A 26,416-nucleotide genomic window follows, 5' to 3' on the forward strand; every position below is an offset into this window, starting at 1 on the left:
GGCTCTCTGCTCAGCTGGGAGCCTGCTTCCTCCTCTCTCTCTCTCTCTGCCTGCTCTCTCTGCCTACTTGTGATCTTTGTCTGTCAAATAAATAAAATCTTTATAAATAAATAAATAAATAAATAATTAAATAAATAAAATTCATATATAATTTTTACTTCCCCAAGAACTTCACTACTAATAACCTTACAGATAAATAGTAGATTAATACATATTTAGTATGTATATGTGATACATAGTGTATTCTTACAATAAAGTAATCTTGGAAAAAGAAAATGTTAAGAAAATCATAAAATTTAGTACTGTATTGTATTTATTTTAAAAAGTCTGCATATAAATGGACCACGCAGCTCAAACCCATGTTGTTCAGGGTCATCGGTATTTCCTTTTCTTACTGTCTCATGAATGTACAGTGGGTTTTTTCCAAAGGTGTCATAACACGATGATGTCATTGCTCTGGTGGCTAGTAGGTATATGCTTTTGCATTCTCTGTTTTTAGAAGTTCCCATTTAAAGAAATCTAATAGGGTAAATAATGATAGATAAAACAAAAATTCTTGAGAGTCTTCAGTAATATCAAAGAGAGTAAAGGGGTCCTGGGTCAAAAGAGTTCAAGAATTGCTGTTCAGGCTTCATTCCAGTGGTGGTTCTTTTGAGAAGTTTTTGCTTAGGTCCTCTACCAGAGTGACCATTGAATAACCTCTGTGGTTTGCACTTGCCCTATCATAGCACTTATCATACTGTACTGTGGTGTGTTAGTTGTTTATCTGTCTAGACCAGTAGATGCAGAAAGCTCTATAGAACAAGGAACTCTGCTCTATCCCCAATACTGAACACAGTTCTGAATACGTAGTAAGTGCTCAATAAACCATGTTGAGTGACTCTCTTCAAAGGTATTGGGGGATATGAGGACTATAACTTGTTTGAAATTATCACCATTTTGTACTTTAGTGATACATTCATTTCTTAATTTTTTGACCCACCAATATCTGAAAGGGTTTTAGAAAACAAGTTGTATATGTGTGTTTGTTGAGTGTTACAGTACACACACGAACACCTACATATATAGAAAGGAAATGTATATATATTAGAGCAGGAAGAACCTATTTCTAAGTCTTTGCCTTCCCAAACCATGGAGCCTTGGACAAATCTTTTTATTACTTTGAATCTGACTTTCCTCATCAAATAGTGGGATTGAACTAGATTATCCAAAACCTTTTTCCTATAGGATATTCTATGATTACATGTGAAAGGTATCAAAAATGTATTATGTGATTTATATTTATATTTTATTAAAAATGCACATACATTTAGTTTTATCCAATATTAAAATAACTTTGTTTTTACAGGAAAGATGATAAAGACTATGCTTTAAAACAAATAGAAGGAACTGGGATCTCTATGTCGGCATGTAGAGAAATAGCAGTAAGTGAAGTTCTTTTTATAATCATTATTATCAATTGACTTATGAGTGTCAACTATGTAGGTCTCTGAATTGTGTTTGTCACATATACACATTAATTGAAAGTTGGTAAATATTTTTCTTATTGACAATCTATAGAAAAATATGTTTGTTTCCTAAGAGAAGTAAAGGTGGCATGTAGTTCTAGCAGGAATAACTATGTAAATTCATTTGTTTGGGAGTGAGTCAATATTAGTTGTTTATATAAATGTGTATTTTTCCAATAAATGTCACTAAATATTAAGGGTCCAGTTATTCATATTATTTCATGGGTGCAATAAAAGTAAATGTGTATGAATCTATGTTAGTTCATTAAAATTAATATTCCCATTTTAATAGATGAGATTGATGTCATTACTTACATGAACTTAAAATGAGATTGTATTATTTGATTTTCATTTTATCTGTTCATTTGAATATGTAAAAATATGTGCTGTTTTCTTTTGGAAGCCTAGCTTTCCATATGGTGTTAGAATCTCATTTTGATTCCAAAGGAAAACATTCATGTTAATGCATTACTAAATAATTATTCACACATTTAAACTGAGTATTACTTCCATGAGATTTTACTTCAGTTGTTACTGTTGTAACACTGTGGATCCAAATTTGTCTTTTCTGACTATAATCAAAATATTCTAGAATATGTATTAAAATCTGTTTTTGTCACTTTTAGCCCTTGTATCTGTCTACAGATAATAGGCTGTTGTGACCTGGATATATTAATTTAAATAATTTTACCCATTTAACAGATTCTATACCACTGGGGTTTCTGTTAACAGCCATTTGTTGTGTACTATGTTGATGAGAACTAGAGTAGGTAAAAGTAAAGAAACAGAGCAAGTGAGAATCCCTGGCCTTAAATATTTACACACTGATGAAAGGCATTCCTAAATCTTATAGTAATAGTGTACGGGAACTAAAAAAAAAGGGCACCTGGATGGCTCAGTTGGTTAAGCAACTGCCTTCGGCTCAGGTCATGATCCCGGAGTCTGGGGACCAAGTCCCACATTGGGCTCCCAGCTCCATGGGGAGTCTGCATCTCTCTCTGACCTTCTCCCCTCTCATGTTTTCTCTCACTCTCTCTTAAATAAGTAAATAAAATCTTAAAAAAAAAATAGTGTACGAAGAGCAATGATAGAAGTACATGGAGAGTGAGAAAATTACCCACATCTCTAACCAAGAGAATCAAGGAAGGTTGCAGGTTTTGGAAGACATGTAAGAATTACCTCCATGAGGTGTGCATGGGTGGCTCAGTGGGTTAAGCCTCTGCCTTCGGCTCAGGTCATGGTTTCAGGGTCCTGGGATCGAGCCTGTCATCAGGCTTTCTGCTCAGCAGGGAGCCTGCCTTCCTTTCTCTCTGCCTGCCACTCTGCCTACTTGTGATCTCTGTCTGTCAAATAAATAAACAAAATCTTACACCCCCCCCAAAAAAATTACCTCCACGAGGGAAGAGTAGAGGTGAGGTGGAGGGCATTCTTTCATAACCAAAGGTATGCCATGTTGGAAATTATATTTCAAGTAATTGGTAGATTTTTAATGTTCTTTAATCTAAAGGAAGGATATCTGTACCTTAACTATCAGTTCTTCAGTATCTACACTTCTACATGTTCTAGTTAGTTTTGAAGAATTAAAATCCATTAAACTGTGGTTAGTGATGTTAGATGTCATGATGGAGATTACCTTTGGGGAGGGCCAAGGAGTGACAGAAGGGGGAGACAAGGAACCTTCAGGATTCTGTTTCTTGATCTTGATCTGGGTCTAGTTATGTGAGTTCACTATGTGAGAACTCACTGCGCTGTGCATATATGGTTTTTGTGCTTCTCTCTTTATTAAACTTGAGCAAAATGTTTTAAAAACAACTCATTCATTTTAGGAACAGGCATTCTTCATGTATATGTTAATAACTGTAAATTCAGTTTGGCATAGAAAGAAATACAAAAACTTACTTTTAATGTGTTTGATTGTGGTTCTTCAATCTAAAGTGAGCAGAAATTTTTATTTTTGATGAAATTTACTAATTTTTCCTTTTTATGACTATTGATTGCTGTATCTGGCTGAATAAATCTTTACTTATGGTTGTGAAGAAATTTTCCTTTGTTTTCTTCTAAAAGCTATATAGTTTTGTTTTTTTTTTTATTTATATATACTTAATTCATTTTTCTTTGTATAGGTGTGATGTAAGGTTTGAGCTTCTTTCCCGCCTTAACCCCTATGAATGTACAGTTGTTGTAACATCACTTTTTAAAAAAGATTCTTCCCGATTGACTTTGTTTGGCACCTTTGTAAAAATTTAAGTGACTGTGTAAGTATGGACTATTTCTGGGCTCTATTTTGTTCCATCTTTGTCTATACTTATGCCATTATCAGGTCACTCTAGCTTTACAGCAAGATTTGAAGTAAGATTGTATATGGCTTCTAGCCTTATTTTTCTGTTTCAGGATTGGACTATTTTAGGTCCTTTGCATTATCATATAAACTTTTGAATCATCTTGTCAATTTTTATTTCAGTAATATGCCTGCTGGGATTATGGTTTGGATTAATTCAGGGAATATTGACACATCCAAACCATGAATCTAAAAAGATATAGTTTCAGTTTTTAAGGTTTTCTTTAATTTTCTCTACAGCATTTTATAATTTTTTAGTTGTAGAGGTTTTGTACACCTTCTGTTAAATTCATTTCTAAAGAGCTTCATGTTTTCTGGCACTATTGTATATGGGATTATTTTTAAATTTTTAATTTAAAATTTTATTTCCCATGTGTTTGCTTCTATACTTAGAAATGGAACGTTAAAAAGAAAAAATAGAACTTTTAAAATATTGTACATTTTAGATACATATGTAAATTCACTGGCAGGTTTTGATGATACATGCAGATTTTCTGCATAAATAATTATGTATGCAATTTAGAATAGTTTTCCTTCTTTCCATCTTTTTATTTTTATTTTTTTTTCTTTTTGCACTGGCTCAAGCCTTTCATATAATGTTGAAGAGTAATCAGGATGGATGTCTTTGACTTGTTCCCAATCTTGGTGAAAGTGTTTTCAGTGTGTCACCATTAGGTAAAATGCTAACCATAGAGTTTTTTAATAGATGCTATTAGTTAGACTAAGGAAGTTCCTTCTGTTTTTTTTGTAAGTGTATCAAATTTTTCTACATGTACCAAAATGACCCTGTAGTTCTCTTTTATTCTGATACATTGGTAGACTACATTGATTTGTAATGTTTATCCAGTTTTGCATTCTTGAAATAATTCTTGCTTCGTTATATATTGCTAGGTTTGATTTAGTAATATGTTGTTAAAGAGCTTTAAGTGTATGAATTTGAAGGATGTTGGTCTATAATTATGTTTCCTGTAACGTCTTTGTCTTTGGTATCAAGATTGTACTGCCCTCATGAAACACATTAGGCAGCCTTTTTTCATCTCCCATATTCTGACAGTTTCTATAAGATTGATAGTTTTTCTTCCTTAAATGTTTGATAGAATTCACCAACCAATATTATTTACTTAATAGATAAAGAGCTTTTCAGATTTTATTTTTCATCTTGTGTTTGATATATTGTATTTTTTCTATAATTTGTCTGTTGCTTTTTTCTTTTTTTTTTTTTTAAGATTTTATTTATTTATTTATTTATTTGACAGACAGAGATCACAAATAGGCAGAGAGGCAGGCAGAGAGAGAGAGAAGAGGCAGGCTCCCTGAGGAGCAGAGAGCCCAATGTGGGGCTCGATCCCAGGACCCTGAGATCATGACCTGAGCCAAAGGCAGAGGCTTTAACCCACTGAACCACCCAGGTGCCCCCAATTTCTTTCTTTCTTTTTAAGATTTTATTTAATTGAGAGAGAGAGTTAGGGAGAGGGCACGCGAGCACAAGCAGGGGGAGTGGCAGGGAGAGGGAGAAGCAGACTGCCCACTGAGAAGAGAGCCCAATGCATGGCTCAGTTCCAGGACCCTGGGATCATGACCTGAGCCGAAGGCAGACACTTAACTGACTGAGCCACCCAGGCACCTCTGTAATTTGTCTATCTCTAATTTGTCTATTTTGTTGTTGAATTTATTAGCACAAAGTTGTTCATAATATTCTGTTATCATTTCGCATCTATAGTTTCTGTGGTGATCTCCTATTTCATTGCAGGTTGTAATTTGTTTTCTGTTTATATCATTGATCTCTGTTCTTATCTTTCTTCTGTTTTTCCTTCTACTTTGGGCTTACACATCTCTTTTATCTTCTTAAGATGGAACCTTAGATAATTGATTTTAAATTATTCTTTTCAATAAGCAATTAAAACTATCAATCTTCCACTAAGCTGTGTTCTACTTGTATTCCATAAGTTTTGTTATATTGTATTTTCATTGTCATTTAGTACAGAATATTTTCAGTTTTCTTGTGATTTTTGTCTTTTATTCGTGGATTATTTAGAAATACATTGTTTAGGGGCACCTGGGTGTCTCAGTGGGGTAAGCCTCTGCCTTCTGCTCAGGTCATGATCTCAGGGTCATGGGATCGAGCCCCACATCAGGCTCTCTGCTCAGCGGCCACCCCCCACCCCTGCATACTTGTGATATCTCTCTCTGTGTCAAATAAATAAAATCTTTAAAACAGTATATATATTATCTAATTTTAGGGGTGCCTGGGTGGCTCAGTTGGCTAAGTGTCTGACTCTTGATTTGGCCTAACTTCATGATCTCAGGGTTGTGAGATTGAGCCCTGCATTGGGTTCCATGCTCACCCTGGATTCTGCTTGTCCCTCTTCCTCTGCTCCTCTTATCACAACGCACTCTCTGTCTCTCACACTCTCTCAAATAAATTAATTGAAATTTAAAACATATATATAGTTGGGGCGCCTGGGTGGCTCAGTGGGTTAAAGCCTCTGCCTTCGGCTCAGGTCGTGATCTCAGGGTCCTGGGATCGAGCCTCGCATCGGGCTCTCTGCTCGCCGGGGAGCCTGCTTCCCCCTCTCTCTCTGCCTGCCTGTGATCTCTGTCTGTCAAGTAAATAAATAAAATCTTTAAAAAAAAAAATGTGTGTGTGTGTGTGTGTGTATAGAGAGAGAGAGAGAGAGAGTTAATTTTTAAACATGTATGGAATGGAATAGAAAACCCAGAAATGAATCCATAATTATATGGTCAGTTAATTTTTTACAAAGGAGGAATAAATATACAATTGAAAAAAGTCTCTTCAGCAAATGGTGTTGGGGAAACTGGAAGCTAAACTGGACATGCAAAAGAATGAAACTGGACCACTTTCTTTCACAATAAACTCAAAATGAATTAAAGACCTAAATGTGAGATCTGAAACTATAAAAATCCTTGAAGAGAGTACAGGCAGTAATTTCTCTGTCATCGGCTATAGAAGCATTTTTCCAGACCTGTCTCCTGAAGCAAGAAATATGAAATCCAAAGTAATCTTTTGGGACAACATCAAAATAAAAAGTTTTTGCACAGCAAAAGAAAGAGTTGAAATTAAAAAGACAATCTACTTAACAGAAAAAGGTATTTGCAAATCACATATCTGATAAAGTGCTAGTATCCAAAATATATAAAGAACTGATACAGCTAAACACCCAAAAACCAAATAACCCAATTAAAAAATGCACAGAAAATATGAACATTTTTCCAAAGAAGACATCCAGATAGCCAATAGACACAAATAAATGCCCAACATCACTCATCATCAGGAAATGGAAATCCAAACTACACTTATACCTGTCAGAATGGCTAAAATAAAAAACACAAGAAATAACAACTGTTGGTGAGCTTGTGGAGAAAAAGGAACCCTGGAGCACTCTTGGTGAGAATACAAACTGGTGCAGCTACTGTGGAAAACAGTATGGATTTTTCTCAAAAAGTCCGAAACAGAACTACTCTACAGTTCAGTAATCACACTACTGGATATTTACCACAGAAATTCACAGGGATACACGCACCCCTCTGTTTATTGCAATATAACTTTTGATATCCAAATTATGGAAGCAGCCCAAGTGTCCACTGATAGATGAATGAATAGAGAAAATTGTGTGTGTGTGTGTGTGTGTGTGTGTGTGTGCGCGCGCGCACGCATGTGCACACATACGCACACAAAAATATTCAGCCATAAAAAAAGAATGGAGTCTTGCCATTTGCAACAATATGGATGGAGCTAGAGAATATAATACTAAGTGAAGTAAGTCAGTTAGAGAAAGACAAATACCATATTATGTTACTATATAGAATTAAACAAAACAAGCAAAACCGGAAAGAGTCAAACCAAGAAACAGACTCTTTAACTATAGAGAACAACCTATTACTAGAGGGGAGTGGGTGGGAGGTGGATGAAATAGGGGGTGGGGATTAAAGAATACACTTACTACCATGAGGAGCACTGAGTAACATAGAATTGTTGAATCACGTATTGTACACCTGAAACTAATATAACGCTGTATGTTAACTATGCTGGAATTATAATTAGAAAACTTAATAAGATTTTTTTAAACATGTGAGTCTTTTGGGATAATTTATTGCTGATTGCTAATTTATTTCCATGTGGTCAGAGCAAAGAGATCCTATATTTTAGAGACATATACTGAAATATTTACAGGTGAAATCATGTCAGATTTATTTCAAAATAATCCAGGCTAAGGTGGGAGGATGGGGTACGAATGTTGATAAAATGAGATAGGCTGAGAGTGGATAATGATACACAGGGGTCTGTTTTACTACTCTATTTTTTTTTTAAGATTTTATTTATTTAGTTGACAGAGATCACAAGTAGAGAAACAGGCAGAGAGAGAGAAAGGAGGAAGCAGGCTCCCCGCTGAGCAGAGAGCCTGATGCGGGGCGGGGCTCAATCCCAAAACCCTGGGATCTCGATCAGAGCCGAAGGCAGAGGCTTTAACCCACTAAGCCACCCAGGCACCCCTTACTATTCTATTTCATTTACGTTTAAAAAATTCTATAATAAAAAATCCAAAAGAAAAAAGTATCCCGTCTCTTGGTACATCTTATCAGCCCTCTTCCCTCGTTAAGTCTTCCTCTGAGAAGTCCTTTTTACTCACCAGGCATCTCCTCTATTCTCTTACAGTCTGCCCCCAGTTTGTTTTCTTTCATAGCACTTATAATAAATTATAAGGTGCTGCTTTTTGTTGGTTTCTGTTTTCACTACACTATAATATATTTCTTCACCAGCTTGTGCTAGGTGTGACGCACTCTTTGTTCAGTAAGTACTTGTAAAGGGCGGTGGGGAGAACTCCAAGCACTTCTCCTAAAGTTAAAAGCATTGCATGTCTTCATCCTCATTGTATTGTTTGTGGTTTGTTTTGTATTTCCAGAATTTCTTGCTAGGTAGAATCCCTTAAGCTTAGTGGTTTTTAAACTGTGCTTCAGTGGACGATCAGTATTCCAAGAGGCAGCCTTGTAGATGGAATGAGGTAGCGAGGGGAGCAGAAGTAAAACTGCAGACTCTACTTTTAAAGTTCACATCTGTTTTAATCTAGGCATCTCAGGGTTTGTTTTTGGTTTTATTCTTAACAATTCGCAAGAATTTGATTGAAGAAAGCTTCCACTACTTTAACAAAATAATTGAAATAATTTTGAAATATTATTCTGTATACTGTTATAGTAATTTCAACTCATCTATCATTATACCCATGGCATAAATTTATTATTTTATTTTATTTTATTTATTATTTTATATATTATTTATTATTCTACCCCATGTAGAATTTATTATTTTTGCCATGTTGTAACATTTTAATATTAGAAATCAGTGTTATTTTGAGAATATCAGAAGTTTTATATCCTATTTTCTCACTGGTCTAGGTGCTATTTATTGACAAGATACAGTTTTAAATGTTATTAATTTATTTTTTATTTATTTGTACTTTAAGGGTTGAAATTAAGTATGATATTGTATGATACAACTGGAATGAATTAAGTTGATAAGAATGATGTATTAAGACATTTGTATTTTTAGTAATACTCTTAGTACAGGAAATTAAGATTTTATTCCCAGTAGAATTAAAAGAATTTAGGTGATTTCTGTGATAGAAACCATTGCTTAAATTTATTCAAACCTTTTCTTTAAATTTTTTTTTTTAACATAAAATCCTCAGAAAGACCAAAAAAAAAAAAAAAAAGGTATCTACATGCTATGGGCTGCCTCTGTGTGGTGATGAAATGCTGAAGTGCTTTTCATCAGCTAGGAGAACTTTGGGATGTTTCCACAGCGTCAGAGTACCAGACTCAAAGTACTGCCTGTAGCACTTAAAGTCCTGGCCAGATTACCGTGCTTTACCTAGCTTTACCACTTACCAGCTTTTAGGACTCAAGGCAAGTTACTTAATTTCCTTGTGTTCTCGTTTTCTCATTTGTAAAATGATAATAGTGTCTCATGGGGTTTATTGTGAGGAACTCAGCATACTTCTTTGGGCCCGATAAACTCTAGGTAAATATTAGCTGCTCTCAATAAATCATCAGTTACCACTGCTGCAGCCACAGCATTAGGATTATGTGCTTACTTGCATTTGTTTCCCACTCGAAGACTTCAGCAAGTCTTAGCACATTTTATATGCCAGGACCTAGTGCATCTCCACAGTGGCTGGTGTGAAGGAGGCATTTGCTTAATGGTAGTCCTGCCAAATAGAGCCCAGCTCCCTGATTTTTTTGAAGTACTTCAATAAAAATATTGACTTAGACGTAATTCCCCACTGAAACTCAGTTTCCATCTCTAACCCCATACTGACCCATCTCCTGATAAATCTCCCCCAAACACCCAATATTAGAGTGTTTTACTTAGTAATAGTAATTATTTACTGTATTAGTTTGCCAAGGCTGCCAGAACAAAATACTATGAACTGGGTGACTTAAACAACAGAAACTTACTTTCTCAGAGTCTGCAGAGTTGGTTTCTTCTGCAGCTTCTCCTGAGTTTGCAGACAACCACCCTCTTGTGGCCTCTTCAGTGGCTGTCTATCTGTACAAGCTGCCCCAGTGTCTCTCTGTGTGTCCTAACCTCCTCCTCTTAGAAAGTCACCATTCAGATTGGATCAGGGCCACCCTACTGACCTTATTTTAGCTCAGTTGCCTCTATAAAGGCCTTGTCTTCAAATACAATCACATTCTGAGGCACCGGGGGTTAGGGCTTCAACAAGAATTTGGGGAGATTCAGTCCATAACACTTAATTATTTAGTTATGATTATAATTACTTATAATAATGATAGTTCTTACTGTTAATATATTATTAAATCATTACCCTGGAAGATTTGTTGTCTGACTAGTCAGCTGGATGGTTTAAAAGTAGAAGAGGACTAGCTTTTTTAAGACGTAGATTTTTTTAAGAAGTGGAATAAGGTTTTATGATAAAAGCAGTGATCTTAGTCCACAGATCAGAAGCAAAGGGTGTGTTGTATGATGCCTTTTAATTTGTATGTATTGTTTATTCACAAATTCATTATTCACCAAAAACTTAATGAGTGCCTACCAGGTACCTGGACAGGGTGCTAGAAGGTAGCAATCGTGAGCAAAACATGTAGCTGCCATTGGCCAGTTCACAACCTAGTATTTACTTAAAATACCTGTGCCTCTGGAATGTAAGGAGAAATAGTCCCCCAGTGTATTAGGTCTTAGAAAGTGTTGATATTTGGGGCACCTGGGTGGCTCAGTCTCTGCCTTCGGCTCAGGTCATGACTACGGTTGCGGGATTGAGCCCTGCATCGGTCTTCCAGCTCAGCCGAGAGCCTGCTTCTCACTCTCCCCCTGCCTGCCTCTGTGCCTGCTTGTGCTCTCTATCTCTCTGTCAAATAAATAAAATCTTTTAAAAAAAGTGTTGTTATTAGACCTTAGAGTGCTGACTTTGTACTTTAAAAGCCAATTAATTAATTTTAAAAGCATTAAAATCCTGATTTAAACCACTACCTAGCACTGTGATCATGAGCAAATTATTTAATCCCCTCAAACCACTATTTCCTCATTTATGAAATTAGAAGTAATGTAGATATTTCATAGGGTAATTCATGATTCAGTGACATAATGCATGTCATATGTTTTGCACCATACTTGGCACTTACGAAGAACTTAATAAAATGGGTGCTGCTGGTTTTGTTTTTTTGGTTTCTTTTTTTTTTTTTTTTTTCCAGTATAGGAGCTAAGCCTTATCTTGGAGGTGAAATTGAGGAGATACTAAGAATAGCTTTATATGTAGGTTTCTAATAATTGGAAAGAACTTTTGCCAGAGCTTTGGAGTTTGTTATAATTTCTACCGTGACAGTTTCCAGAAAGGATTTGAAATAGTGCCTGAGAAGTGTGTTCCAATCATGAGGTAATGGAGAAAACACTGACCCAGAACTAAGATGAACTTAGCACTGGGTTTAGCTCTGGAGCCAGCTGGATGATCCTGGGTAATCCCGAAGTCTAGACTTTCCCTATCAGATTCTTTGCCTTCTTTATTAATTAGGAAATGGTTAATCTTAGATACTGACCTTTAGGTTTCTGAAGCTTTGTGTATAATCTCTGAAGTCTCGTAAGTTTGGAGTTATATTCTAAAAGCAGAAATCTATAACTTGAATTTAATCTTCCTCCTGAATAAAGTAATTATCACTTTCCAGAGAATAATGATTAATATAAATGAGTATTTAATAGATAGTCCATTCATAGTCTTTCCTTGGCTGAATTCATTTCAGAGTCCCTAATATATTGTTAACATTGCATTTATATTAATTCTTGTTTTGGTAGCAGTGTTCTTAAAAAAGGTACTAAAGTCATAAGTTCTAAAACCTTGACTTTCTCACATGGCTGTCATGTATTTGGAAAACATTTGGAAGGCACTGTGTAACTCGGTTTTAACTGATAAAGACATAGTATCAGGCTTCATGAGAAATTTTTTCTTGACATTGTTACTGCTGTTGTTCCTTTTTTTTTTTTCTTGGCAGAATAGGAATAGTTTTTAACTGATGGATTATTAGGCCCACTTTGGTTAATAAATGAGAATGAAATAAGGCAATAAAAGATTTTAAATAGAATGTCCTTCTAGGAAATGAGAAAGGTTAAGCCATAAAAATGTGTTCTGCTTAGATGCCTCTGTCTGTATAAGTTCTTTATTTTATTAAACGTTTATAAAATCTTAATCAACTGCATAATTTAGTGCCTAAAAAAATAGATGCTATATCTCACAGAATTACAGATTTTAATTTTCATCTGATATTTGATATTGACAAATGTTATATTATCTAATATTGCAGTTAGTTTTTTAAAAGCTATTGAATTGTACACTTAAAATTGTTAAAATGGTGATTTTAATGTTGTATATTTTATCGCAATTAAAAACCAAAACAAAAGTAAAAACCAACTAAACAATAACAACAAAATAGATTTACTCAGTTATATCTTCTCAGTATCTTTTCTCCAGAGTTTTTCTGCATTTGTTACTGAAGCATATATCTGGACACTTTCAAAATAGTGTGGGTACTTAATAGATTTTTAGGATTGATTACCATTGGGTTTGTATTTCTGTGAATTACAAATGTATGATTTACTTAACATTATTTTCATGGCAAAGATTTTTAATTGCTCTTCCTTTTTTTGCAGTTACTTCGAGAGCTTAAGCATCCAAATGTCATCTCTCTTCAAAAGGTTTTTCTGTCTCATGCTGATAGGAAAGTATGGCTTCTGTTTGACTACGCTGAACATGACCTCTGGGTAAGGTGAATTGCTGGTAGACATCGAGCCATTGGTTTCAGTCAGGGATTAAGAGTGACTAGAAGCAATTTTAATTTATCTTAATATGAGATTTACATTTTAAAAATAAAAGTAACCTCATAGAATGTGATTGATGGATTACCAAGTCTAGGGTATTTTGCTTTGTATTACTACATTTTGATCTTATCAGTGTAAACTTTGTAACATGCTACAGAAAAATAGTACAATCTGAAGAGTGTAAGAATAAGAGTTATTTAGTATTGTTTCCTAGCTGTAGATTTTTGATAAAATTTTAAAAAGTAGCTGTAATAGCTATTTTGTTATAGAATTTTAAAAGCAGCATGTTTCCTTTTACTCTATAAAGGAATATAAAATGAGAAAGTGTTATCCTTATATAGGAGGATAAATATGTTATATTTGGAAGACTAGACTGAGACTTAATCGTTTTTGTCTGTTTTTTGTCATATAACATTTTGTCTATTTGTTTTTTGTCATATGACATTAAGCAAGTCTCTTAATGGCTCTGAAGTTGCAGTTCCCCCAAACCCATTTGTGAAATGTGGTACTTTTCCTACTTTTTTACAGGATTTTTCTGAAGAGCAATTTTGTATTTGAAAAACTTGATAAACTAAGTGTACTATACAAATGTAACATACTATTAATCATTTATTGAATATTTTTCATATTTAATACTCCATGTTCTAATGCATTTCTTATTTCCATCAGCAGAAGTTCAGTGTTGTACTTACTTGAATTGGGCATGTTCTTGTATAGGAAGAATTCTTTGTGGAAGAGAGCTCCTAATTAAATCCTTGAAGATTCTCAAAGTCAAGTAATTACAATCTATTAGATTAGTTTTATTAGGTTAGCTAATACAATGACAAAAATGATGTTATATTGATAAAAATTACTATTAAACTGAGAATTTAAATTTATCTTAGCAAAATAGCTGAATTACAAACAGCTAACTCAGTATTTGGCATTTACTCACTAGATCGTTTTTAAAATTGGTATTTACAGAAGTTTTGGGTAACTATAAAATTTACTCCTTTATGTTCTTTGGAAGTCTGAAATGCCATCTTGGGGATAAGAGTTTATGATATATCTAAAGAAAATAGCAGGATAGCCAAAATAATTTTGAAATATACTCACAAAACTTATATCCTGATCAGTCTTGTGTAAAGAACATGTTAACACAGACTACAGTTTAGAAAATAAAGCGAGTGAACAAAAACGCAATATTACATTAAGTTAATAAGTACTTCATTTCTGTGATCTGTATTTTTTCTAGTATTTAATAAGTAATTTAATAAGATCTTTAAGTATTTCACTGTGTTTTGTATACTGTTCTATATTTATATTTATATATTGGTTGTGCATTTATTGAAGTAAATGCTATGGGTTGTTTACCCTTACTGACTGGGTATAGTAGCTGCCCTTGCCCGGAGTCACAAATGAGTATTATACTGCATGTCACCAGCCTGGGAAGTGATCAAATTTCAGAATTCCAAGTATGGTTTCTGCTGAATGCTTATTGCTTTTACTCCATCAAGTCAAAAAATCATAAGTTGAACCATAGTAAACCGGGACCACTGATACTGCTATGCAAGGGATTATAATCTTCTGGCTCAATTTTAAATATCTTTAAAATTTATATTTTTCATTCAGCTGTAGTTTCTAAATATAAATACAAAATTTTGAAATAAAACTAGTACAGATTCTAGTAAAATTGCTCAAAAATAAGTTTGCCTTCTAAAAATAGTACATTAGTTTTAAACTCTTCTGCTAATTTCTAGAACTAGCCTCATTTACGTAATTTTAGCTTCAACAGATTTCAGAAATTGAAACTTACATGGGTTTCATATAGTTTCAGATTTATAAGAAATATTTTTGCTCTGTAGATTCCTGTTTCCCATGAGTAAATGCATTTTGATTCAAATTGTTTTTATGTTATCTGGAAGGAATTGCTTTTGAACGGAAAATAGACATCAAATTTTCTGTTTTATGAAACTATTGTCCAAAGTCAATGCTGGTTGTAAATATTTTTGTTGTTGTAGCTTCTCTTCTTTTAAAATAAATCTAATCAAATCAAAGTGGGATTCTGTTAATAAAAATTTGTTAAATTAGGGTGTCAGTATTGAATTGAATACTCATATTCAAGGCTAACATGAAATCAAATTATATGACCCAAATTTATGAGAAATTTCTAGGCTGTTTTATAAATATGATTTGTAATAAAATGTGATTTGTAATAATTGAACATAAGAGATAGTATTATATTCAATATAATTCCTAACAGGCTAGTATGTGTTATCTAATTTTATATGTAGGTATAAATAATTATACTTTTACAAATTATGCTGCATGCACTGTTGCCAGATGTGTGTATATGGTCATCATTGGCTTTGTTGTCATCTTAATAATATTCATTGAAGTCAAGTAAGTACTTTTAATGTTCATTTTAATAAAAATCAAATAATTCACTTTACTAAAACCTCCTTTATTCATTTTATTTTCTTATTTTAATTGGAATATTGAAATGAATTAGCTGGGGTAAGGTGGCAGAGTGTAACAAAACAGTCCCAGTAAAAAAAGTCATTAAAAAAAAAAAAATCACTCAGATGTTGGTGAAATTTCATGATAATAACACCACATATTTATTATATAGCCTTGAAATAAAAATGAAGGTAAGAGATTTCCCCAGTGTAGTTTTTGTAGTTATAAAATATTAGATAAAAAAAAATGTATTTTGTTAAAACTTAATGAAAGTGTTAACTGAAGAAATGCCTATGGCATCATTTTTTTAACCTCCCCTACATATTATTCTTACTCTGGCAAATTTTAATTTTTAAAAATATATATTTTAATATATTTTTATTAAGCTCCAGAGAACCACTAGCCCTTATTAAGGTGAACAGACTTTATTGTCACACCATTTCTTGGGATAGGTGACAGAACATTCTAGATTATTGAGTTGTAGCTCTGTTTTTTTTGACTGTTTTTAAATACTTTGGAAAAATAACTGAGAAGAAAATTAAAATAGTGTAATGCTGCTGTTAAAGTATAGATGAATCATACTATATGCATGCCAACTGATATATTTTATCTTCCCACCAGGTAGTCTTTGCTATATATTTTTTCTTTGGAAAATAAAACTCCTTCAATCATTAGTTACTAGTTATTTCTTACCAATGTTCCACTTCTTATATCATCAGAAAATAGGAAGCAAAAATGTTGACCTCTAATATAAAATAAGTCACTCTTAATTATGTTTATTAATTTCAAGAATATGCTTAATATTCACTCAGAATTACTGCTCAAGAGTCTGTTCATGTTCACACGAGGTGCCAGGCATATACCTATGTTTTACATACAGCAGAATTGACTTCAGCTGAATTATAGGTGTTCTTACAGTTTAAATGTGCTTTAATTAAAATGAAGAAACCTGTCAAGAGAGTTTGAAACATTGGATCTTGTTTCTGTTGGGGTACCTTAATTTTTAAGTGATTTTTCTGTTTATAAAGTGGTATTGTGTTTTACCAGATGTCCACTGATACTATTTCTGGAAAACTTTCAGTGGTTAGTACAGGCGTTTTTTTTCTCATCTGAATCTTTCATGTTTCTAAATATTTTTCAGTGTGAACTGGTCATTTACATGTTATTTCTTTATGCTTCTGTGTATTTTACTGAAATAATTTTCCTGTTTGCTTTGTTTATAACTCATTATTATAAATAGGTGCCACATCTATGCTGTGTCAGCCAACCCAGTTGTTCTGTTTTTTCTTTCTTTTCATTTAATCACTACAGATAAAAAAAGATTCTGTTCTTGAAAATTTCCACCAGGTAAACAGGGATTGAGTATACTCTGAAAATGATTTTTAATTATGCTTTCAAAATAAAATCACATTTTTCTCTGCTTCTCTGTTGCAGTCATTTATTTTCTGAGACATGATTATATGCTTAGGAAATGAAACTTTAGCTCTAAATTTTAATTTATGTTACCCAGCAGAATCTAAGGTTATATTTTCAGTATCTTTGGGAATCCCTGAGTGTTTCTTTTTCTGGCAGGAATATATTATACATCAAATTATCTTTCCCTCTTTTCTTTTTTAAGCTTCTGGTGATATTTTTCTTTCTTTCAGCATATAATCAAGTTTCACAGAGCTTCTAAAGCAAACAAGAAGCCAGTTCAGTTACCTCGGGGAATGGTGAAGTCACTATTATATCAGATCCTAGATGGGATTCACTACCTGCATGCTAACTGGGTGTTGCACAGGGATTTGGTAAGTTGATTTAGTTAGGTCTAAGCTAGAAAGATGCCTTTATAGTTGGATGATTTTCTAGTTGTCTCTAGATATTAGTGCTGCATTGACCTCCAAACCTTACAGAGGGAGTGAGGGTGCTATAGTCTCATAATATAGTCTAGCGTTGTGCTGTTTATATGATACATCCTACTTCTCGGACATACCCTGGCCGACACTTACTGAAGAAATGAAAGAGGGCATATTTATTTTCCTAAGCTTTTGTTTGCTTTTAAGACTGTAAATGAAGTATTGGCTTGCTTGATTATTAGGTGCTAGGCAAACTCGAGAAATTGATATATTTATGAATAACTTGGAAATGAAATTTTTGGAGCCTATTATATACTAAGTTACATATTAGAAGAGGAGATATTAATTCAATCTGCTGATTTTTTTTAAGCCTCACTATATTAGTAGCACATTTATTAATTGTAATCGAGTAACTTATTCAGAAGCCTTGCCATGAAAACAGAAACAAAAACAAAAGAAGCCTTGCCATGTTAAGTAAGGTACATTGAATTTTTAAGAATTTGGAAGCTTCAGAAATTGGCTTACTTATTTTTATTTTACATGACAGTATAATTTATGCCTTTTTAAAACCCATCTAGGATAAAGATGTTCATTAAATTGTGCATTGTTCATTAATCTTCATGGATGTAAATTTAAATCTCAAATTCCCCTTATTGCATAATTATATTGTGCTTTTCTTGTTCTTTTCTTTGTAAAGGTGGTAACTATAGTAAAATTTATAACAATGCCTTCATTCCAAACAATTATAAACACAATGCTGGAACTGGTGATTTGGTCTCTAGTTACATGTGTTACATTGGAAAAAACCCTGTAGACTTTGAGGCAGAGCTGATCTGCCCCTTGTACATATTCTTTCCAAGCTGCTGTGTATTCAATACCTTCCAGTGTCATAATTTCTGGTTCTTTCTTCTGTCTTCAGTAAATCTCCTTTCAATATGTTTAATGGTATTTATTTTATCTGTAGTTCTCATACCTAGAAAGCATTTAGACTGGGACCAATAACATCAGAAATTTGGTTGAAAGAACTTCTTTATTTTTAATACTACTGGAAAATTCATAGTTGATATATGTAACAGAAGTAGGACAAATCCATTGACTCTTTATGAATCTGAAAATGAGGGGCTTCTGGATGGCTCAGTCATTAAGCATCTGCCTTTGACTAAGGTCATAATCTCAGGGTCCAGGGATTGAGCCCCACATCGGGTTCCCTGTTCAGCAGGGAGACTACTTCTCCCTCCCCCTCTCTCTGCTATTCTGCCTGCTTGTGCATGTGCGCATGCTCTCTCTCTCTCTTTGTCAAACAAATTAAAAAAAAAATTTTTTATTTTTTCAACCTTTATGGATGGAGTCAACTTAGGGAAAAATTACTACTTTTGAGCTACTGACCTTTTTTTATGATCTCTAAAAGAATAAAATCTGGCAAAAGGGCATTTTCCCCTAATTATGCTGAGATGACACAACATTTTCTTTTCATAGTAAGTTATTTTTCATCATTAAAATATGTTTATTAGATGAATACAGATAAACAAACCAGTACTTAAATTGTTAATGTATAATATACTTAAACCACAGTAATATTAACTACAGTAGTGAAGATAATTATAAAGTTTAATTTTTAAAAATTTCTCTTTTGGGATAGCTCTTTCTATTGGTGCAGCCTAAATGAGTTCTCTTTGACCCAGGGATGGTGTAGGACATGTCATTTCAAAGTACTCTGTCTGTTAGTGGTGTGCCAAGAGGTGGGGGCCAGGGGAAGCAGTGCATTCTAGATTGCAGTAAGAGAGGGACACACTCTCTGGAGATGATTTAAAAGTAATAATGAAACAGATGAAAAGTAGTTATTTTCAGTGTATTGTCACCATATGCTGGCAGTTGTGAACAATATCAGTGATAAAATATCCCTGTACACAGAGCAAACCACTCCCACTCCTCTACCCCCTTTATATGCCACTGTTATCTGTTTAGTAGTCAGTTTATCCAAAATATTTTCTAAACTGTAATATATTATTTGTGTCATGCTTCCTTTTTGATTTCTCCTTTTGGAGTGAGAGTTCCTTTATCATCTGTGTGTGACTCCTTACACCTAACTCTTCTGTGCATCGCAGGCCCACAGGGCGCACTGAACCATTGTGTCATTAAAGTGGTCACCTCTGCCCCCAGTCTGGATCTTACTGGGTCAGGTGCTTACCGCTTGAATTTGTTCTCAATTTTTAAAGAAATACTCGTTATCAAGTTTTGTTTTGTTGTTTTGTTTTTAAATGTACCCACCTTCTGCTAACTGAAAAATAGATTTTGGAGTTTTGAGGTCATGATGTTCAACTATAGTTACATTAGAAATTCATACATGAATGCTACTTTTTTTAATATATGAATCTCCAATCTCCAAGATGTTTTTCAGAAGCTGTATGTCTTTTTAAACTCTTTGTTATTATTTGCAGGTGAAATATTTACCCTGTAAGAATAAATATAATTAATAGTTCATTTCATTCCTTGCTTCTTTTCATTCAGGTTTAGATGAAATGTGGCAATATATATTGACCTTAGAAGACCTATATAGATTTCTAATTTACGAATTGAACTCATTGGTTGAGTTGCTAACTTGCCAAGAAAAACATCATACTAAGATGGATAATAGGCACAGACTCCCTAAAAACATCATTTTAATAATGCCCCAGAATGTTACTGAAGCTTTTGCTTAAGAAATTGTCTTCATTATTAATAGACCTACTGGTTTGAGGTGATAGAGTTACGAAGTTCTTTGATACATGAAGGTGAACTCTAACAATTAATAATCCTATTTAGTAAAGATTAATTTGTCACTGTTAACTTTCACATAGTAGCAGATCTGTAACTGGGGTTATCATCCATGGTGGGAAATAGAGATTTAATAATTCTGAAACTCTGATTGGACTGAGTTGGTAATAAATGCATGTGTGTGTGGCTGTTTTAAGAAGAATGGGCCTGAAAGAAAACACATGCAATATTTATTTTTGTGATATAATTTATGATCTAAGCCAAATTTTTTTAGTTTTAGAACATTAAAATATGTATGTATAAGTTGGTTTGCTTTTACGCTTAATCTGTTTGCCGTAAGTAGAGATAAATTCCTTCTTTCCTTGGGAAATGAATAATCTGATCAACAGGCTCTGGTCCTCGTTCTGGCATTACCATATGTATTAGGATTCTCCAGAGAAACAGTAAGTGTGTGTGTACACACACACACACACATATATATACGCACAGAAAGAGAAAGAGAGAGAAAAGTTTATTTTAAGGAGTTCCCTCAGGCAAATTGTGGAGGCTTGGTAAGTCCAGAAAGTGCAAGATAGGCGAGAAGGCTGGAGACTAAAAGGAAGAGTTGCCGTTAAGTCCATGGCAGTATGCTGTCAGAGTTTCCTCTCGTTCGGGGGAGATCAATCTCTGTTTTATTAATGTCTTCAACTGATTGAATAAGGCCCATCAATGTTATGGAGAGTGAGCTGCTTTTCTCAAAGTCTACAAATTTAAATGTTAATCTCATAAAAAAATGCCTTCACAGAAACATTCAGAAAAATGTTTGACCAAATATGTGGGCACCATGACCCAGCCAAGCTGACGCAAAAAATAACCATCCTATAGGAATGAGTAAACAGAGGCACGAAGTTGAAACAATATGGAACCATATTTTTTTAACCCCCAGTTATCTCCTTATATAAAATAGGAGTGTTGGGCTAAGGAATATTAAGATATTTTACCTGCTACTAAGTCTTAATGAAAACTTCAAATAAAGATACTATTTAAATGACTCAAAATAAGGAAAGGTTTGAAGTCTTATTAGTCTGATTGGGTTGAGTTTGGTGGTTTTTCTGAGCACAAATAAAGAGATAGTAAGCATCAAAATCACATTTGATACTTTTTGTGTAGAAGCCAAAGTTTGATTTGGCAATGGTGTCTGAAGTCTTTCTTCTGAAATGGTAGTCCTCTTTGACTGAGTAAAGCACTTTGGCAAGGCCATGAGAAGCTGTCACTACTAGTGCCTCTACTATGACCATTTTAGGACACCAGCCACCCGGCCAGTTCATTCTCTTATCTGCCCTCTTTCAGTAAAAATGAATATTTTTGGTATAACCTTCTAATTTTAGGATTGGTTTTCTTGTGCAGTTGAAAATAAATTTCAAATTCAGGCTGTTATTTGTTTGTTTGTTTTAAATGAGAAGAAGTCCATGAGTAGATTAAAATTTAAAAATCTCTGCATGCCGGTATTTGTGAATTGAAGTGAAAGCTAGTTACAATCTTTTTTTTTTTTTTTTTCCTTCTTCTCACACTGTATAGCTACTTCCAGCTAACTCAAAGGTTGCCCTGCCTACCTGAATCCTTTCTTCTCTTCATCTGTGGTGTTTAAAATTCTTTTCATCCTCTGAAGCTCTGTTCCTACTACCTCAGCAAAACAGCCCCCCCCCCCAATCACTGGAAGTGAGTGGAAGTGAGAATGTGTACATCTAAAGTCCTATAGCAGCTACTTTGAACTATCAAGGGCACTTAAACTAGTTTTGGTAATAAGTTCTTTATTTGATTATAAGTTCCTGAGGACAAAGACTGGCTTAATTTGTATTTTTATCCCTCCCAGTGCCTAGCAAAATACACAATCAGAGTATACAATACTACTTATATTTGTTGAATGAATAAACTAGCTCATTTGTAACAGAAACAAAGTGGCTTCCAAGGTGATTCTCCATAGGTTGTTTCTGCTACCTGATGTTTCTCCTGCTACTGCTCTGTTACATTTCTTCTTTTGACCTGCCCTCTTAGCTCTGCTATGGTTTACTGCAGTGGAGCAGTGCAAAATATCTCAATACTATTTTTTTAGTTCATTTCAGTGGCCTCCCTCTTTCTACCTAAAAGAACTAGACTCTTATCTGTCAGTCCAAAGACCATTCAGCCAATGGTATTGATCTGTTAATTTCTTTTTTTTTTTAATTAAAATTTTTTTCAGTGTTCCAAAATTCATTGTTTATGCACCACAGTGAAACCTGTTTCACCTATTTTTTCATGTTTTGATGTAATATATTTTTTCCAATGTTTTCCTTTAATCTTAACATAAGAAAATCTCCATCATAAGTCCCTTACTTTTTTCAAACACATCTTAAAAGTCCCTTCTGTGCGAATTATACTTTAATTGTAGATAAGGCAGCAGTACCTACCTTCTGAACATAGCAGCTATTCTGAACTTGAAACTCTCATATTTCACTGTTTTACCATAAGTGAGCAGTTCATTACTAGTCACAATGTAAATACTTTAATTTCTAGCTAATATTTATTCACTTTTAGTTTTTTAGTGCATTCAGTGTTGGTTGAATTTTATGCTTTTGGCTGAAAATGCTCATCCAGCCATATAAGACCACAGAAATGATTAACACTTAAATCAGACTCTAAATATTAAAGACTTGGGCTTTCAACACATTTGCTAAGGAACATAGGAAAGTAGTTACTATGATTGGCCAATGTACCATTAATTTTTGTTAAGTATATAATAAGTTCTCATGTGGTCATTAATGTGTTCCACTTTTTTTTTTTTTTTTGAAAAAAACAGATAAAGTTCATTTTAATTATTAGCTTAATGGTTTTATCATAGAGGTATTTAACTTGGAACTGCCAGACACATAATGTTGCACTAAGTGGAGTGTAATATTAAGTGAGAGATACTGTAACTTTTCACCATAGCTTTTTTTTTTTTTTAAATTCAAGCTGAATTACAAGGCTATATATGAAGTTTGTTTTGTTGGAGTATTGCATCTATCAGCTTTAATTACTCTTGCCCGAAACTAATTCAAAACCGTTTTTTATGCTACAGTAAAATTTCTTAGAAAATAAATCTCTACAGAGATTTCCTTTAGGGCTATGCCAGTAGAGATGTGCTACTGTGAGAAGTGTATCATATGAGAAATAGTTCAGTGGGCTACTCTATATACATATTTAAAAGAGGCTTAAGCCATTTCAAAGCTTTAATCTGACTTAAAAAAAATCTGATAGTGCTGTTGCCCTGCAGTTAATTATAATTATCTCCAGTAACTTGGAATCATTTGGTGGGGCTTCAGCTGTCCTTAGTGAAGGATGGGTTGGTTTCCTAGCAACCATCAAATAAGATCAAAATCTCTGAGTGAGCCAAGCACTGAAACTCAATTTCAGAGGGCCTTCTTTATCAAGGCATTTTATCATGTATTGATGGTAGCATGATGAATTATGGGGGTATTCTGGGTCTGATTCTCTTTATTTGAGTGAAAGATTGCCTGGTTTATTGGTTTTGCTTACCAATACTAATATTTGCTCATGGTGATACGGTTTGTTTTAAGGTGCATGTTTTATTGTCTCTTGAATTCTGTCACTAATAAGTGAAAAAACTGAGAGGCAAAGAGGTTAAATGACTTGATTCTGGTTACTTGGAGAATGGTAAAACAGCTGGATCACTAAATGTAGAAATTTTTCTTCTAGGTCAGTGATTTTTAAATTGCTGGTTGTAAGCCTTAAGTGAATTTAAGAGAGCAGACAATACAACCAGCCTTTTTATTTTTTATTTTTTTAATGAAACAGAATTAAAAACATCAGTACATTATGTATTAAGGGCAGTTACTTGTTTCACTTATATATGTTTATATGTGAATTTTGTCATTTATTATTAAATGACTTTCTTCCTGTGGGTAGTCTTCAGAAAGGTTTGAAAGCCACTGCACTTTACTATTTCTTGAAAGGTATTTGATACGGTTAGGAAGATAAGAAAAAACTTACTCAAAATCTTTAGAAAATACTTGGTCCCAAATTGTAAGTACTTAAATGTTTTACACAAACTTCTTGACAGTGATAAATAATTTTGAATAATAGCTGCCTTTAGGGAATACATTTTTCTAAGTAGGGTTTATTTATGGGTGGGAGAATTCTAGGCAATTTTCACTTTCTTCCTTTAATAACTTCTAAATTGTCCAAATAGTTTGCAGTTAACATATATTATTGATATAATCAGAAAAAAGTATTCTATCTAGACTAGAAACTGAGGAAAATGTATAGTTAGGCTGTTACTAAAGTTCACACATGGTATTCAGTGTGGCTTAGGGTGTTTTTATGTTGTTAAAGATGATGCTGTTAAAAAAAAAAAAAAAAAAGGAAAAAAGAAAATATGTCCATACCTTTCTTTCTGTCTAAAAAGAAGGGCCAGGGGGCACCTGGGTGGCTCAGTGGGTTAAAGCCTCTGCCTTCGGCTCAGGTCATGATCCCAGGGTCCTGGGATCGAGTCCCACATCGGGCTCTCTGCTCAGCAGGGAGCCTGCTTCCTCCTCTCTCTCTGCTTGCCTCTCTGTCTACCTGTGATCTCTGTCAAATAAATAAAAAAAAATCTTTTTTTTTTTTTTTTTAAAAAAAAGGGCCAGTAAATTCCTTTTTTTTAAGATTTAATTTACTTATTTGAGAGAGAGTGGGCATGAGCAAGCAGGAGCAGGAGATCACTACCCCAGCCAAAGGTAGACGCTTCACTGGCTGAGCCATCCAGGCACCTGAGGGCCAATAAATTCTTTTTTTTTTTTTTTTTTTTTTTTAAGCTTTTATTTATTTATTTATTTATTTGACAGAGAGAAGCGGGGGCACACACAAGCAGAAGCAGGCAGTGTGGCAAACAGAGGCAGAGAGAGAAGCAGGCTCCCTGCTGAGCAAGGAGCCTGATGCAGCACTTGATCCTAGGACTCTGGGATCATGACCTGAGCCAAAGGCAGTGGCTTAACTGACTGAGCCACCCATGCATCCTGGGCCAGTAAATTCTTTAGGGGTTTAAAAAAAAAATAATAATAATTCCTGAAATTACTCATATGCTGGAACAGGAAAAACAACAAAATAATTGAACAGTTGGGAAGAAAGAAGCCTGCATTCGCAGCCTCCATTCTGTTTTTTGCCCCTTCTCTGTGTTTTAGCTCCATGAATGTGGGGAACATGTTAAGCATGTTTCTTTAAAACAGAACTTTAGGGTGTGGTTTGTGTTGGTGGCTCAGTCGGTTAAGGGTATGACTCTTGATTTTCATGATTTCAGGGTCCTGAGATGTAGCCCGTCTGCAGCCTGCTTAGGATTCTCCCTCTCCCTCTGCCCACTCCTATTACCTGCCACCGCTGCCTGTTATCTCACAAAAACAAGGGGCTGCCTGTGTAGCTCACTCTGTTAAGCTCTATAAGCTCTGCCTTGGCTCAGGTCATGATCCCAGCATTCTGGGATCCAGTCCTGCATTGGGCTCCCTGCTCAGCGGGGAGTCTGCTTCCCACTCCTACCCTCACCACGCTCCTGGCCTCTCTCAAATAAATAAATAAAATCTAAAGAACAACAAAACAAAACCCCAAAACCAAAAACCCAGAGCTTTTGGGAAGAAAAATGTTTTGGGAAATGTTGGGTTTAATCATGCTTATTGCTTGAGATTTGCTTCATTTATTGGAAACTCCAAATATTTATTCCAGTTTTCTCGTTTGTTTAATTGTGTAGCATTAAGCTTGCATCTATGAAATTTAGGCTTGAGGATAAAACATGGGTTTTACTGGTGATAGCTGATTAAGGCAAACTTAAATGAGGTTTGCATTCATTTTAATTAATATTATGAATATCATATTTATTCTAAAGTGTGTTTACTTAAGTGACCAATTGGGCAATTTTCCTTGAAAATATTTGATTGTTTGTAAACAGTCTGTTTGGTTTATTGACAAATGCTGCTTTTGCTTAATTTTGATATTAATATTGAACATACCCAATGGACCATGTTCTGTTACTTGTAAATAATGAAAAGGTAGCCCATTTAATTTTACTAAGCGGCACAATTGCAAATATACATGTTCATATGGGCAGGTTACAAGTTGGTAATAAAAATATTGTTATTTGGTTTACATATTGCTTTTAGGCTACTTTTTCTTGGATTCTGAATGAATCTTTTCAGATATTTATCAGTGCAGTACT

General features: G+C 34.1%; 1 protein-coding gene across 4 annotated transcripts in view; it reads left to right on the forward strand.

Annotated features, from left to right (window-relative positions):
• CDK8 (cyclin dependent kinase 8) overlaps positions 1 to 26,416 on the forward strand; it is a 124,110-nt gene that overhangs the window by 58,988 nt on the left and 38,706 nt on the right. For all 4 annotated transcript variants that reach the window (XM_032314528.1, XM_032314527.1, XM_032314530.1 and 1 more), the window contains exons 2-4: positions 1,349 to 1,424; positions 13,022 to 13,132; positions 17,275 to 17,415. In XM_032314528.1, coding sequence (XP_032170419.1) covers positions 1,349 to 1,424; positions 13,022 to 13,132; positions 17,275 to 17,415 — 328 coding nt within the window. The remainder of the gene's footprint in view (positions 1 to 1,348; positions 1,425 to 13,021; positions 13,133 to 17,274; positions 17,416 to 26,416) is intronic.

The sequence above is a fragment of the Mustela erminea genome, chromosome 15 (genome assembly GCF_009829155.1).
Source record: "Mustela erminea isolate mMusErm1 chromosome 15, mMusErm1.Pri, whole genome shotgun sequence".
Classification (NCBI taxonomy): Eukaryota; Metazoa; Chordata; class Mammalia; order Carnivora; family Mustelidae; genus Mustela; species Mustela erminea.